The sequence below is a fragment of the Scophthalmus maximus genome, chromosome 7 (assembly GCF_022379125.1).
Source record: "Scophthalmus maximus strain ysfricsl-2021 chromosome 7, ASM2237912v1, whole genome shotgun sequence".
NCBI lineage: Eukaryota > Metazoa > Chordata > Actinopteri > Pleuronectiformes > Scophthalmidae > Scophthalmus > Scophthalmus maximus.
The window spans coordinates 18,315,398-18,331,765 of record NC_061521.1 but is presented as its reverse complement, the minus strand read 5'-3'; the positions used below and the strand labels follow the sequence as shown (position 1 = coordinate 18,331,765).

At 42.7% G+C, this 16,368-nt stretch overlaps 1 protein-coding gene across 5 annotated transcripts in view; it reads left to right on the top strand.

Moving 5' to 3' along the window:
- The window catches only part of furinb (furin (paired basic amino acid cleaving enzyme) b), a 76,489-nt gene that overhangs the window by 22,312 nt on the left and 37,809 nt on the right, over positions 1 to 16,368 (top strand). For all 5 annotated transcript variants that reach the window (XM_047333090.1, XM_047333091.1, XM_047333092.1 and 2 more), the window contains one exon: positions 16,170 to 16,268. In XM_047333090.1, the coding sequence (XP_047189046.1) occupies positions 16,170 to 16,268 (99 nt within the window). The remainder of the gene's footprint in view (positions 1 to 16,169; positions 16,269 to 16,368) is intronic.

Sequence of the window (16,368 nt, the reverse complement as noted above, 5' to 3'; positions counted from 1 at the left end):
CCTTAAATGTACAGGAGCTGCCTCCCATTCTATTCCTAGAGACCGTAGGAATTACAAGTAAGCCTGCATTTTGAGAGCAAAGCCATATATTGGGATAATACAGCACTATGAGCTCATTAGGATACAATGGATCTTGGTCATTAAGGCTTTGTAGGCGCAGAGAAGGATTTTGAATTCATCCATCCATCATCTACCGCTTTATCCATTTAAGGGTTGCTGGAGCCAATCCCAGCTGACATTGGGGGAGAGGCGGGGAGGTCGCCTGAAACTAAACTGACATATAACCACTCGACCAGAGTAATGCATAAACCACTTTCAGGTATGTTGATGTAAACCCGAAAGTTAAGAAGGCTGTTGGCGCTGCCACTGCTAATGTTACCCATACTCGTCGAACCAATGTGACATTGTTCACCCGGAGACCCTGTGATCCCAATTAAACTGTGTTCAATATTGTTTGATCTGTCAGTGGTGTCTTACTTTTAGGCCAGTCGACTTAATTTAAATGTGTCTATTAAACAGAGAAATAAGTCGTAAGGAACACCCCTGGAATTTAATAATTGCCGATCAATATACTAAAATGATTTTACTTTCAATCATGCTCTCATCCTCTCTAATTTTGTATACACCATAATACCTTATTATCCAAATGATATGGAGAAAAAATGTGACAGGAAGAGGATGTTTATTTTTTATCTATACCTGTGAATTTACATAAAATTCTCTGGACGTACCCCAGTATCAACATCGAAGTTAAGACACTGGCCATGAACATTTACAAAAAACAGTGGCAGCCTGCATACACCTTGTAAATCTTATTGATATTTGACATTTTGTGGCAATCAATAACAGGGCAGTGTGTTGATATGCAGTGTCAGACGTGGTGCGATAAAGAGATTCTTACCTTACTCCTCCTTAACCATGATGGGCAAATGCACACACACACACACAGACACCACACACACACACACACAGACACACACACACACACACACACACACAAACACAAACACACTACGGCGAAAATGGCAGGGAGAAAAAAGACTGATATCCCCAATCTCTGTCCACCGAAAAAGAAACTCAAATCAGCAGAGTGGGATTACTTTGGATAGCTCAGAAACAAATGTGAAAATTATCCTAGAGGACAGATATGAAGTTTGCAAAATATGTGCACACAAAGCGGCTGCCAAAGGAGGAGACACCTCAAACGTGTTACCCCATCTTCGAGAACTCCATCCCTCTGTGCAGATCAAAGTATGTGTCTCGTTTTAAAAGTCCAATCGACTTTATTTTCCACATCTCGGCTCCTGGCTACATCTACTTTGCCTTTTCATTCTGTGACCGCGGACTTACAAACACACACTGACCCCGATCTGACCCCACAAATAGACCCACACACAAACTCTACCAACTCAGGTGTGTGTGTGTGTGTGTGTGTGTGTGTGTGTGTGTGTGTGTGTGTGTGTGTGTGTGTGTGTGTGTGTGTGTGTGTGTGTGTGTGTGTGTGTGTGTGTGTCTGTGTGTCTGTGTGTCTGTGCGTAAGAGTTAAAGGTACAGATAGGATCAGCACCTATGAATTAGCAAATATTTTTGATAAATATTTGGACAATCTATTAAGAAAATAATCATCAGATGCAGTTGGAAACAAAACAACAACAGTACACTCCTGCACCTTACATTAATGCCTGATTAATTATTATTATTGATAAAAACTACTCTAGTAACAGGGGACATTTTTCCTGCATTGAGTACTTTTAATACTTAAAAAATACTTTAATACTTCAAGTATGTAAATATTGTTTTCTTACGTTTACTTTCAAAGCATAAATGAGTAGTTTTACTTAAGTAAAGCCTGTGAATACTTCCTTAATTTGTAACAGATAATACAATAATACTAATATTAATTGTGAAATACTGTACACCTTGTTACATGAACATGATATTTTCTCAGATGACTATCATACCATTAAAATCTCATAGCGTTGCAACCCTATTATTTATAAATGGATTCTAAATACACATTTGCAGATTCCTTTACACATTCACAAATCTCAGTAGGTATTTAAAGATTCTTTTTCACATTTGCAAATCCAATTAGACACAGACAGATTGAGATACACTTGCATGTAGCATCTGCAGTAATGACCATGTAGTTCTGAAATAATTTATCAGGCAAACAGTCACTATCGTCATAGCAGGCATGATATGATATGACCACCCGTCTGAAGCAAAACGCAGCTCTTAGAGGCTGTCAAGAATGACTTAAAGTCTACTCCTGAGGTTTTCATCATAAACCTACTGGCATTTTGCTGCCAGCTTCATTGTTGTTGTTGTTTGGGTTTGTAGGAGGATTGTGGGGAGAGAGAGAAAACCAAACGGTGCCGCATGCCAGACTGTCCTGATCCAGCCTTCAGGAAGTGTCTTTGTCTCGGTTATGGATGCATGTGACAAAATTGAAAAACAAAAATAAGGTTAGGAAAATGTAGTGGTTCCCAGGATGTTTTAATCTCCTGTTCTGTTTTGCAGGGAGCATTGCCAGTATGCTTACCCGTCCTATGCGAAATAGAGAAAGTCCTGAAGGTTTTAGTCATAGGATGTAGCGTACCAGAATGCTTCAGTCATTCATCATTGTTCCAAAGGCTATCATGGGACCTTGCCCAAGAGTCCTTCATAATAAGTGCTCTGTTCTTCGGTGTTGTCAGTGCATGAACCCCACACAACATGTGAGTGCTAGTTTAGTTCTTGTGTTGTTTTTGTGATTTCTACATGCTGCTCTAATAATATATCTTTAAACACTTAAATCATGAATTGTTTGTCTTTATAAAATAATTATAGACTTTTAGTCTGTAAATCTTTGCTTCTACTGATCTATGCGAGGTGGGAGGAAATTGCAGTAAATGCCGTGCCCTTTGCAGTGTGCAGCTGTTTTGCATTGAATTGCAATAACAAAGCAGACCTGGCTTGGCCAAATGCTATGTGATTAAGCTCTGTTTAAAAGCTTATTTTATGCTCGGCTGTGTACTCTGACCATTGTCTCAACAATACTGTCACACTCCATGTTCATGCCCTGCAGAGTAAATGGAAACACAACAAACAAAATGATTAAAGGAGACATAATATGCTTTCCCCTTTCCTCTATTGTGTTATATCGTTTTTTTGTGTATGTAAAAGCTCTGCAAAGTCCTCGGTTAAGGGAGCGCCCCCTCCCAGACAGACAAAACTGCTTCTGAAGCTCCTGAAACGCCTCGTCAGTAGTCCGGCCAATGCTTGTGATATCATGCTGTTATGGAAGTGCATGAGGCTCGCCTAGCGGCTATTCTGGCATTTCCCCAAACAAAGCCAGGTAAAGCGAGAGCGGAGACCGACACTTCCTGCATGCGCTGGAAGCGGTGGATCAATCACAACAAAGTGGGCCCGCTGGGCGATCAGAGCAGACTGGGCTTCATTGTGAGGGGAGGGGCCCTTAAAAAGACAGGAGCTGGTGCGTTTCTTAAGGTGTCGGCGAGTGATGTTTACAGACTGCACGCACAGTGTTTTGAGGTGCGGTCCGCACCATATTTTCTTTTTTTAATTTACAGAGCCAGGGCCGCACACAGAACCGACAGTTACCGGATAATGAGATAAATACTGCTGATTTTTACAAAACGTGTATTGGATTAAAAATTAGCTTACTGCCACTTTAACATCTTACACCTTGCTAATTCTGGTGTGGCTGGTATAGTAAATGTACATATGTATATATTTTTCCCCGTATACACATCTTTGATAGTTATTCCCCCATGATTCTGTTTCTTCTGACATCCTTACATGGATAATATGATTTGTCTCTCCTTTTGTTTCCGATGCATTTGTGCGGTGACTCATAGCAGCCCAGCGCTTTGATCAGATTTGGGAACAGGGCCCGCTCCCCTACAGAGGTTATTTCAGGCTCCCTAGAATCTATGCAAAGCTCAACTTCTCAATGCACAAACACCCCAAATGTCATCCTCTCACTACTCTTCCCCTGGGGGGGGGGTTGAAGCGGCGGAGGTGAATGTCCAAACTTTGTGTGTGTGTAGGTATGTGTGTCAGCACTAGAAGCCTTGAAGCCTAAGTACATTCAATACATTTGTGCACAGTAATGAGCAGAGCGAATGTCTGTCTAGCTCACATATGAGATGCCTCACGATCTAGGAAAAGACACTTTTATTGAACATAATAAACATATAATCTTCACATCAATTAGTAACATTTCTTGAACAAAAAAATATATTGGCTGTAGCAGCTAGCTCGGTGTCTTAACTGTCCTTTTTTCCTGAATTAACTTGCATCGCCACAACGTCTTCATTTTCTCACATTTATGACATGTCTTTTAAGAGAATCCTATCCAAACACATTGATAGATAATTTGCAACTAAAATAAGTTATAATTCAAGTCAAACGTAGTGTTATAAAAGGGCTAATCTAAAATACTGAAGAAAGAATTGGGAACACAGACAATCAGTCAGTATCAGTCCTTTGTCCTGTCCTCTGTCCTCTGTCCTCCCTGTGCTGCTCCCTGTGTGACTCACTGCCTGCGGGTCACATGAGTGGAGATATGACCAAACCAAATGACACAAAATGTGGTTGAGAACTCTGGGCATAGTGTCAGGTGCTCTGCCTGTGTCGTCATTGTAGGGAAAACCCTGATATGGTTCGGATGAATGAAGCCCTTGTGGCTTTTCTCTGAGAAGTCAGCTTGGTTCACCTGCTGGATTATCTGTCTGTGGACATCTCACCGTTTCTTTGTCCCTTCTACGGGCATCACCGTGTCAGGTGTCCTCCCCGTCATCCAGAACGAGCTAGTGGAAAGAGAACTTGCCTGTTTTCCAGCAGGCTTCTGAGAGTTTGTCTCGGCTGTAAAGACAGCACACTGCATCGTGTTCAGTCTCTACAGAGACAGGCCTTCATGTATCTGAATGATCCTGCGCAAGTGTTTTTCAAAGGCGAATATGAAAAGGGTTTCATGGCTCGGGCAGCGTGAAATGCTTCGAGTGTGAGGAACACTCATCCTTGATTCTTAAAAAACTGTCTATACGACAGCAGTACACGTGATGCGAAGGCTGGCAGTGAGCATTGGGCTGCCCGTGGCAACGCAACCAATGCCCCAAAGCCTGGTATAATGAATAATGATTGAACTGAGAAAACAGTGAGGTGTAGTACTGGAGCTCTGATAATACTGAGGAACAGTCTGTGGAAGGACAGAAGGAGACGGGGAGAGTGACCCAGTCGAGGCTGGAAGTGCAGCAGAGCGGAATCGAACAGTGTAAACGCTGAAGAAATGTTGGTAGATGACTCCCTTTGACAGCTCTCTGGGGTCACAGGATGATAAACAGCCACATTCACTCTACGAGATCAGTTATTTCCCAGATGAAACTTAGGGCAGTCTGTTGAAGGAAGAAAGAAAAGATGTATTTCCTAGTGTAGAGAGATTCATTAATTCTGCTCCAGAGATAAGAAAAGCGGTTGGTTATGAACAGCTGAGTAAACAGAAAAGTTTTGTCTTCAAAAAGATACTGACGAGAAAGAAACACAGAGAAGTTCCCCTGAAAGCAAAAAAAAGTTTTTTAAAAAAGATGGATGAAGGACTTTTTTTGAAGGGATTGACTGTCCTGTCTTTTCTTCTCTCTCTTTCTGCTCTACATGGACGTTTGGAGAGTAGAAACTTCAAACATCAGTGGAGGGACAGCGATAAGCCAGCAGTGTAACCAGCTGTGCCAGCTGGGCTGCAGTGGAACAGAGCGGGGATGACGTGTTTTTAAGTGTCCTTCAAGGGAATGATGACTCTCTGAATAAAATCTAAGAGGGTCCTGTCGGAAAAAGTCAGTGCCATGTTTGTCTCGGCAGAAGTGGGTCCAGCCCCCAATGTCCTACAGGGGGAGGACTGTGGTTGGTAGCAACCTGGCGGTAACCTCTCTGCTTTTCTGGCACCGGTCGTAGAATCACCAGGCACACTCATCACGTCTGAAATACAGAAGAGACTGATGAATGTCACTCTCACGAGCCCGGAGAGACTGTTTTCGGATGTGTGGTGGAGCCTTTATTTCATAACCCAGCATGTAGAAAATCTTCATGGCACCTGGGCGGATGAAGCTGGATGGAGAGTGGTCAGCAGGGTCTCTGCATCTTCTGGAAAGACTGTTGAAAGAGATAGGTGGTCCTCGTAGGTCTTCTTAGGGGGTGATAAGATAAGATAAGACTTTATTAATCCCACGCCAGGGAGATTGTCATGTTACAGCAGCAGCAAAAGTCGATAAGGAAGAAATGAAAATATAACCAAAAAAAGGGAATTGGAAAGGCAAAAAATATTAAAAGATTAGCACAAGAGCTCAGATATTGCCTTGTGAAAGAAGGCTGTACAGTGGTTTGGATTTGAAGTAAAAAAGTAATGAAAAAATATGCATATAGACTATATATCTATAATGCACAGGATGATGAAAAATTGGAGATGGATATAGACAGATATATAAAGTACAAAGGATGAAAAAATGAATAATGACATGATGAAATACAGTATGGCAGGCAGGACAGTGGTTTGTTGTGATGTTGTGATGGGACGACAGCAGTTGGGATGAATGACCTGCAGCAGCGCTCCTTCTTACACTGAGGCTGCAGCAGTCTGTTGCTGAAGGAGCCGCTTAAGACCCCCCACAGTCTCATACAGGGGGTGAGAGGCATTGTCCATGATGGATGTTAGCTTTGCAGAGTTGGGGATGGAATCCGGAGAGGATCAAGTGTCCACGGTTGTTCATCAGTGCTGCAGGAGAAACACTCTGCTTAAAACAGAACTACCGGATTTTTCCAAAGTGTCAAAGAAGAGCCTTGATGCCTTAACTGTTAAAGTTCTTAATAGAGCATCTTAAGCTGATGTCAGAGAGTCAAGGTGTTTTGGTATGGTCCTCTCCCAGAGGCAGCTGGAGGTCTCTGTTCAAACCTTTCTCCTCTTTAGAAAAAAAGATAGATTAAATTCAGCAGCAGCAGCTGACTGTGTATGTGAGGGTCAAGGAGAGGGCGTGAGCTTTCGTGAAATTGAACGAGGCCTAACTCAAAGACATACACCCATCTTCTCTTGCGGTCAATGTGCTCCGCTGGGTGCACACTTCATCTTTTAACACCGCACGTCCCTTGCTGTGCACAAACAGTGCGAGAAGAGGTCGTGTCACAGGAGAATAGATGAGCGGAGAAGACGGTAACATTTGATGCAATTCTGTAGATTCGAAAACATGAAATCATTTTAACAGTGCACCATGTGTTTTGGTGTCGATGTACGGAACTCACTACTGAGACGGCACTTTGCCCTGTTCGTTTGATAGCATCTTGTTTTGATCACATCGTGCTGTTTTTGTTATATTTCAAAACACCGCTTTGCTCTGGTTTATAGTACAGTGTGAAATAACTTCATGCTCCAGGCATTGTGGATCACATTTGGCTTTATATTTAGCTTAAAGGAAAATGAATGTTGCGTGGTAATTATACTGTTAATGTAATTAAATGTTGTGCACAGTTGTCTTTGAATGTAAATAATGTAATAAAGCTGGCATCTCATTTCATTAACTCTCAATAGGGCAATTGTGCAATTTGCCAACTACCTTATGTAAACTGTTATTTTTAAAGAAAATCAGTAGGTACGGTTTTTAATCTCCTTAAGGTAAAAAAGGGTTGGGAATTAGAAATACATAGTCAGTGGGTGTATCAGTGGTTGGTTATAATTATCATAATCTTCTCTTCCCATGCTGAAGCAGTGCACTTCCGACATGACGCACTGTCAGAGCAAACTACTGTTCTAATTAGGGAGATGGAAAGTACATAGGTGAAACTGTTCTCCTCGGGCCAAATATGCTGCAAAGATTACGTGATGTGTCGAATTCACACTTCTGAAATAAACTTCAAATCTGGCCCGTTGCCATGGTTCCTGGCACTTATGTGGAATCACAATGATCTAGAGGATCAGACACTAGTATTTACTCTGCCTTGTTGGTCATGATTGGAACAAAACAATGTATATTTTCTTTGCAGTGTTCTGATTGCACAATGTACAGTCACGGTGAAACAGGCACAGAAATAAAAGGGTGTTGGTGTGATATGTGGAGAGGTTTATATGGTGTCTGCCCCCATCTATTAAAATTACAAAAAGATAAAGGAATAGAGGTTCTCTTGTCGGCCCTATCTGAGCAGACAGGCGGCGGACACAGCAATCATGGCGCTAGAATTGCAGTGCACTGCTTAATCGCCAGTGACACCCCTTCGCTACTCCACCTTTCGACCTGGTGCGGTGTGGCATGTCATCGAAAAACGGAACAGCGTAAATTAAAGAAAGAAAGAAAGGGAAAAAAAGGTCACAGCACCTCGGGAAATTTTTACAAAGCATCCACGATGTCCTGGAATATATGGAGCACATAATACTTTATAAATGTGTTCATTTTAATACATACAGCCTGAATCTGTCGGGTTTTCTATCCAGTTTTTATTGAGCCGATAGGAAGACATGAGTGATTTTAATAAGGGTCTGAACACGAGGAAAGGGATAAAATATAAGCACTGAGTGTGTCGGCATTAATAGACGGAACCAGAGGAGAAGTGGCGAGGGGGGGGGGGGGGGGGGGGGATGTGAGTGAAAGACACAGGGAGTGAAGGATTTAAACTGACGAGAGCTGAATGGGAATGGAAGTGGAACCTATCTACTTCACTTCCCAAAAAAACTCTGGTGATGAAGCCTGACGGAGGCTGTTCAGCATAGGTGATGTGGAAAAGAGCAGCGTGCTGAGTTACACTCGGCAAATGAATAATCCAGCAGCCTCGCAGAATCCCAGCACTTTTTAAACAGTCTGAGGGATCGTGCCAGAGGGGACCGCTGGAGTTGTCTTTTTCTATTGACCTCATCACACGTGGTGGGCGAAAGACGGAGATACAGAGGTGTGTGTGTGTGCGTGTCGGTACGTGTTGGTGCGGTTGTTTCTTCACTGCTCTGTGATGTCGAATGCGAGAGTGCGAGGTGATTTTTCCCTTGAGGGTTTTGTCTTGTGTCCTTTTCTGCCGCACATCTGAACACGCTGACAGCTTCCCTTTTCCCCGAGCCGAGCCCTTGAAAGCAAAGGGCACGTAGTTGGCAGAGGACGTTTTGAACATTTCATTTGCGGCAGTCCATCACTGCTTCCGCACACCCACGGTGCTTCTCTTGGTGCCTCTGCCTCCCCTCCCGCATCCATTGATAGATTGACTGATCTGAGTCTATGAAAAATCGTTAGGACAACCCCTTTGAGTGCACTTCACATTGATCTCTTGTGGTCTGCGGTTGCTGTTCTAACAAGTTGAAAGCGTGCACTCTTCCGTGACTCTGTGGCCAACAGGTTGAAATAAAGTCTTGCAGGAGCACATAGCGATGCGAACATAAATGATCGGCGGGGGAGGAGGAGGATAGGGGAGATAGTGTTTTTTGGGTTTTTTGCTTGACGGAGTCAAGTACAGTTTGTGTGTGCTATTCAATTCAGAAAGTAATTCTTTATGACATAGCAATCAGGGTGACATGCTGCCTCCAGGCACAAACTAAAGGACAAGCAGTGCTCAGGTTGTACACAGCAACACGTCTCAATACCAAACACTGTGACACTCTCAATGTTTCAAAACATCATCAGTTTTTCTTTCTTTTTTTTCCTTAATTCTCTCCATCAATTTTCATCCTGCTCGCCATTTGCATAATGACATTCATTACCTAAGCTCTTGGTCCTCTGTCCTTATTTGTTTTCCAATATAGCCTCTTAAGAAAGTTCACTGATCTGGTTCATCTGTACAAAATGTCTGTTTACTCTGCCCATCTCCCCGTGGCTGGAAGATTAACCCGGTTTGATCTCGGTCCTTTGCTTTTCCACTAAAGTTGTTTTTCACACAACGTCGCCTCTCCTGCTTTTTGCTGTGTTTCCTCGACCTCCCATCCGTCTCCCTCTCTACCTCTGGCTCTGTTTTGGCCTCTACTTCTCGTTTCTTGTTCAGTGAACGGTAACGGCAGCGCTTCGCGGGGAGAGATTCCTGGCTTCCGTCACCATTGGGCCTGTCTGGCCATCGCTCCGTAACATCAGAGCTGGTTGACAGCGTGATCACTGAAATTACTAAAACGGGGAGAAACCGGCCCCCGTGTGCCGTGGCATTGCAATTGACTCCGTGAATATTCGATGCTTCGGTGAAGCGTAGTTTAAGCTGGGGTGTTTAGTTATTTGGTTAGCCCATTTCTCGAACCCAAAGACGTGAAGCTTCAAATCACCTCAGAGGGATAGATCTAAAATTTAAAGGGCAAGAAGTGATCTGAAATATTTAATGTCTGTTTCTCTCACACACACACACGCACACACACACCAAAGATTCTGAGCTATGGCCTTGGGAAATGCAGATAAAAAGACCTTGTGCGTGCGTGTGTGTGCGTGCTACTTTGAACACCATCTTTCTGTGATCGAGATGTCCGCTTGATCTCTCAGTGCCACTCCGAGCACGGTTTATCTGAGTCACGATGTAGCTTTACTGTGCGTGTGTGTGTGTGTGTGTGTGTGTGTGTGTGTGTGTGTGTGTGTGTGGTTTTTGATAAGCCCCCTCCCTCCCCCCTGCCCTGTCCCTTATCTTTTCACCGAAAAATCACACCACAGGAAGGAATACTACAACTTCTAAATTTTTTTGTGTGTGTAGCAAATTCAAGAGTTTTTATATGTTCGGGGCATTTCATTTTCTGCCTGAATCTAACATATAATCGACCACATCAAGGCGATCAGCGTGTTTTATTCAAGCACAGAATCTCAGAGGGTGATAGCATCGTCGATTAGCATTACAGGGCAGCGGTCATAGAACTGTATAAATGTAGTTTATGGTAATACTGGCCAAAGTTAAGGCATCAGTTGGTGGCTCCTTATTTCTGCTCTCTCCCGACATTCCTATAGTTGCCAATTTATTCTTGGTTTTCGGCCTTCTCCCCTCATCTATTCTCCTGTGATGTATTTCTTTCTCCTGCCTCACTTTCATTTTCCTTCCTTTCTTTCATATTCCACTGTGGCTTACTCTTTGAGAATAGGAATAGGTCTTGCCGGACACCATGATCTAGAATCTCTCTACCTTCAAGGTCTTTGTGTTTTTCCCACAGCTGCTTGAATGGCGCTTGATTTATTTCTAATGAAGTATTAAATGTATTAAATACCCCAAATTGAGTTTCACACCTTTCATACTGCCTCTATTTTATTCCTACTAATCACTGGAGGGATGGTCTTCATAGGCGTTTTGTTCAATCTTTGCCTTTCAGCCACATAATTAGGCAAAATGTTTTTTTTGTGGCTGGGCTTTTCCCCAAGACAACAAGTCCCCTGAGCTGGTGAATGCACATGAGGCAAGGATGCAAACAAATAATTACCCCTCATTTGAAAACCGTCAATTATCCTCTGTTTCAGAGTAAAATAATGAGCTTCTCCCTGTAAGCAAAGCCCCAGAGTTTCCCCTGTAATTAGTCCAAAAGATGTCAGCACAGTGGCTCAGTGGACGCCAACAACACAACTGTTTCATTGGACCAGCAGCAAATATCCCGCCAACCAGACGTACAGCAACACATTTGCTGTGTATATATAAACTGTGAGCAGCAAAGCAAAAGAGCCGGCTCATGTGTAGCTCTGCGTCGTTTTGTGTGACTGCGACACGTAAATAAAAGGAAGGGCAACATATAAAAGGGAAAGCGAGAGAAAGGGAAAGAGTTGTGGGCTGTGTGGAAAATCAATGAGCTCCGCCGTGCCGCTGACATTTCTATCTGAGATGTGCTCAAGAAGCCGCCCCTGAGTGCTTTTCTGCAAGCACGGTCTCTCGCGCATCCATGTGGCTCCCGTGGCATCTTCCATTAAGCTAGTGGCATTACATATATATCACAGGCTGTGAATTAATGCACACACAGTGTGTGGAGTGAATTACTGTTATTGCTGCGTCTCTAACTAACCACTGAGGCCAGTGTTATTTCCCTTGAAAGATGGATCTGACAGATGCCAATTCCGATAAGGTGGATTTGCCTCTGTGCACGTTTCCCAAGCTTAAGGGAATTCACTTGAGGTTGAGCTCTGTCAGTCAATATCAGCATGGCAGACCTTTTTAAGTGCCCGGGCTGAATACTGAATCTTTGTAATCAATCCCCATACAAACATACGCATTCACACTGAGTCATTGCATTATCCGTTTGGAAACCACGCACATGTTCCCTATTATCAACAGCAACCACTTCTCTGAATATTGGGATTTTTTTGGAGTCTCCCAGCTGAATTTCAGTATGGTGATGAGAAAAACATGATTTTAATGTATCTTCTGCTTCAGATACCGCTCGGGACACAACCACAGGGTGTCGGGCACAAAGTAAATCATTTTAATCTCACTAGTATGATGAGGCGGAAAAGGGAAAACACACACACACACACAGATCCATCCATTACTTTATCTATACTTCTTTATCCTTTATTTATTATACTTTACACTGATGCAGCGCTTAAGTGGTCGCATGGACGAAAAATTGCTTAATTTTTTTAAACAAATATGATGTGCTATAAACATTTCATTTGCTTCGTTTCATTGCTCAACAGGTAGGTAAGATAGGTAAATGTTTATTGGATATATAAAAAAGATATTTGAAACACTGATGAGTGGGCTGAAGAAATGATCAAAAAAAAAAATGTGCAATAAGTCGATGTTCCTTTGATGCTTCACATAGCTCAGGAATCTTTTGATAAGCAATTCGGATTTGTCAGTTACACACCAACGTGTTGACTCCCAAAGCCGTCTGTGCACACTCTTCTCAGTTCAGAGTTGTTCACGTTACAAGCTTGAAATATTTGACATTCGCATCAGATGAACTCAATTTAGACAAAGTTTCCTGTTCATAAGTAGTGTCATTTTAAAAGCAGGATTCAAGTTCTTCTTGCGACTGAACAGGGGTGATTCTGACCAAGATCGGGCATAAAGGAATATTTTTCCGTGCTAAATGCAAATTAACATAATAACAGTGTTCAGTCTCGCTGCCCCCATCGCCGACTCGCACACGTACTCCCGCAGAGTCCCTCACAAATGAGGGCTGTCCCACTTGTATTCACCCTCATCAGAAGTCTGCATGTATCTGTTTCTGAGGGAATTCAACATTTAGATCATTAATTCTAAGAGATTTTGGATTGAAAAATGAAAAACATGTACTGTGTCATAGATGGCTCAGGTCTTTCAAAGAAAGGTAAAAAGAAAAAAGTCAATTATAATTCTCCATTTGAAAAATGTACTGACAGTACATCAAAAGTGATACTTTCTGTGGAGTCTTTTCACTATCTCCTGCTTTCACTGAATAAGAACACCCACTTCATAGCAATACTCTTTCGGATAAAGTAAAAACAATTTGTTTTTGTTTTTTAAAACCTCAATATACAGGCTCCAAAGACAATTTAAGTGAAACTATTTTCCAACATGATTCTCCTATTTTGAAAAAGATTCATCCAATTATCTAAAATCCTCAACATTCTCCGCCTGCCCCTAAATCCTCTCACTTCCACTAAAGACTATGGTGATAACAAACCATCTTTTAATACAACTGAGTCCAAAACAAAGTCTGTAGTAACAATATAGTAAAAAATATTATATGATTAGTTCATTTAAATGTGGAATTATTGGTTTTTAATGGTAGTAAAATTATCTAATGCTGACATTCCCAACCTTTCCCAACTTAATTTAAATACACATAACTTCCCTTTAAAGCTAAAACAATTATCCATATCATTGATCAGTTGATTATCAGAGCCTTTTATCGCCAGCAATTAATTGCGATCATCTTTCAGGTTATATTTTCTATGAGTATGAGGACTTTGTGTTTCATGTCATTGTAATCTGAATATCTTTGAGTTTATAAATTAGTTCTGCAGTCCTACTTCCCTTTTATTGATTAGCAGTTTTGTCTTTTAGGTTATTTTTAATTGGATACAAAGCTCAATTCTATGAAATGAATTAACACGGGGCTCCATGATGGGGATTGTGGCAAAACGGCTACGGTAAAAAATTATGAGATAGCAACTTCTAGCACTGCCCAGTGAGGAGTATAATGAGCAGGATGCATCTAATGCAGAACTCAGAGCATGGTTACAGGGTGACTAATGACCCACAGTGCTCTGTTATTATCGCTGACACACACACACACACACACACACACACACACACACACACCGTCTGATTCATTCTGATTCCGACCGTGGAGAGGCGTGACTCAGTTGCACTCATGAGAAGATACAGCAACATTTCTATCTCCTTCTCAATTTCCCAAGACCCATTCTCGGTCCGAATGAGGACATCAGCACTCGAGGAAATGGGGTTTGTCGCACGGAGAAGCCACCCTGGTGCAGCACAAATTAGCTTTCGGCCCTGGTGCAATCAATGCGAAAGTGGGTCTCATTAATTTGTGGGGTCAGAGCCTTTCAACACACCCAAATCTTGCACAATTCAGAGGCCATTTCCTCTTCCATTGCTCGGACATTATTCTTGAGACCAGGTGTCTGTGAGCATCAGTCGCTGATGGTCTAATTTACTGAGAAAGACCTATAGACAACAGTGTCTCCAGTGAAAGTAACCCATTATAGTAAAATAAATTCACCCTTCTGTCCAGCATTGACTGTATTACTGCATCTATACTTAATTGTCTATTTGGCTTATTTATATCTGCTTGATATGTAGGAATATAATGCTAATTCTCAGATATTGCTTGACTTGAACACATTCGCTATTTGATCCATGTCAATGTGTGTTTAAATCACTGTTTATGTTGATATTGTCTACATTTCCGTCCAGCAGCCTTATTATCCAAAAGCATCCATCATTGCTAGCAATATAAATTTAGCACTCATTTTTATTATGTAAAAATTATTACAGCAAGTGATTTAAAATCAAGTCTTAATTACAAACATTTGACAAATAAAGTCGAACTGGCCGGCGCCAGGTTGGCAGCTTTACTGTGTATGAGTTCTGCCAGACTAGGCTTCTGAGCTCCAGCCTCCAGTCTGGTCTGCTCGCAGACAGCCAGTCTGCAGAATCAGCCTGCGCCCCCCGGGAGAGAACCCTCCATCCTGCTGCGTCTGCTCTTCTCCCTCCTCGCAAAAACATCCATCCATCCCGCCTCGCCACCCTGTCAACCCCGGCGTCTCCTTCCTTCCCGTCGCCTCCCTCCGTCATACCCCCTCCTCCTTTCCACCCCTCTCCTCCTCCGCTCCACTGGGCCTGTGAAGGTGAGCCGGTCCCCAGTGCCACAGCTGTACAGATTGCCAGTGCTTCCTCTCCAAATGGAGGCTGCTCTCTTGTGAATACGCACGTAAAGAGTGGCGGGGCCGCTCCTCGTCTACCTCTTCCTCGACCTTCTGTTTGGTTATTTTTGTAATTTTAGTGCGCACCTATCTCTGGATGTCTGTATTATTTATTTGCTGTCTTGCTCTCGGGTCAGCTGTCCTTACACCATGACTAGGGGAAGGCACAGGCTGCTTCATGTGTCACATAAGAGCAGGGCTGAGAAAAAGAAAGCCCTGAGGTTTTAGGCCAGTTGGAAGACAGCTGTCACCCAATCACTTGTCCTTAAAAGCTTTTTCACGAGTAGGACAAAAAAAATGACAGTGTTCCAAGTGATGCTTCAATATAGCTCTAGATTAGCAAGTGACTCTAATGGATGCATCCAATTATTTTAATAAGGCAGTGTCCAGCTGCAGTTGTGTAATGGATTTCTTCTTGTTGAATGTTGATGCACATCTCTTTTACAGCTCTCAAACATGCACTGAAGTGCGGCCATTTTCCTTAACTTCTCCGCAGGGGATGTATGTGTGAACGCAATTGTCCGCAAATGTGTTCCGTATATTGTCCAGAACTTTTTTGGTGTTTTATCTGGGATAAAGTGAAGAGTTGGTCACATTTCAGCCACCCAGAACAGTAATGGACACTCATTTAGACTATGGACAGGAATCATCAAGCTTCAAAATCCAAATAGACGTGTCTGTTTTCAGATCTCTCCGACGTGAACGCTATCTGCACATTTTCCCATGCACATGAATGCCTTGGTGAGCATGGAGCATTGTCGGCCAGTTTTGCTGTTGCAGGTGAACTCACCCCCCCCCCCCCCCCCCCCCCCTTTTGTGTTTTTGCAGGTTTTTGGAGACTATTATCACTTCAGGCATCATGCCGTGGAGAAGAGGGCTTTGTTTGGCCATAGGGGGATGCACATCAGACTGCAAAGAGAACCACAGGTAAGACTGTTGTCAGCTTGCACACAGCTCATTGCAGCAACAAAAGGCCAGAAGACAGATTGGATTACACACAGAGTGTGTATCACAAGAGCAAAGAATG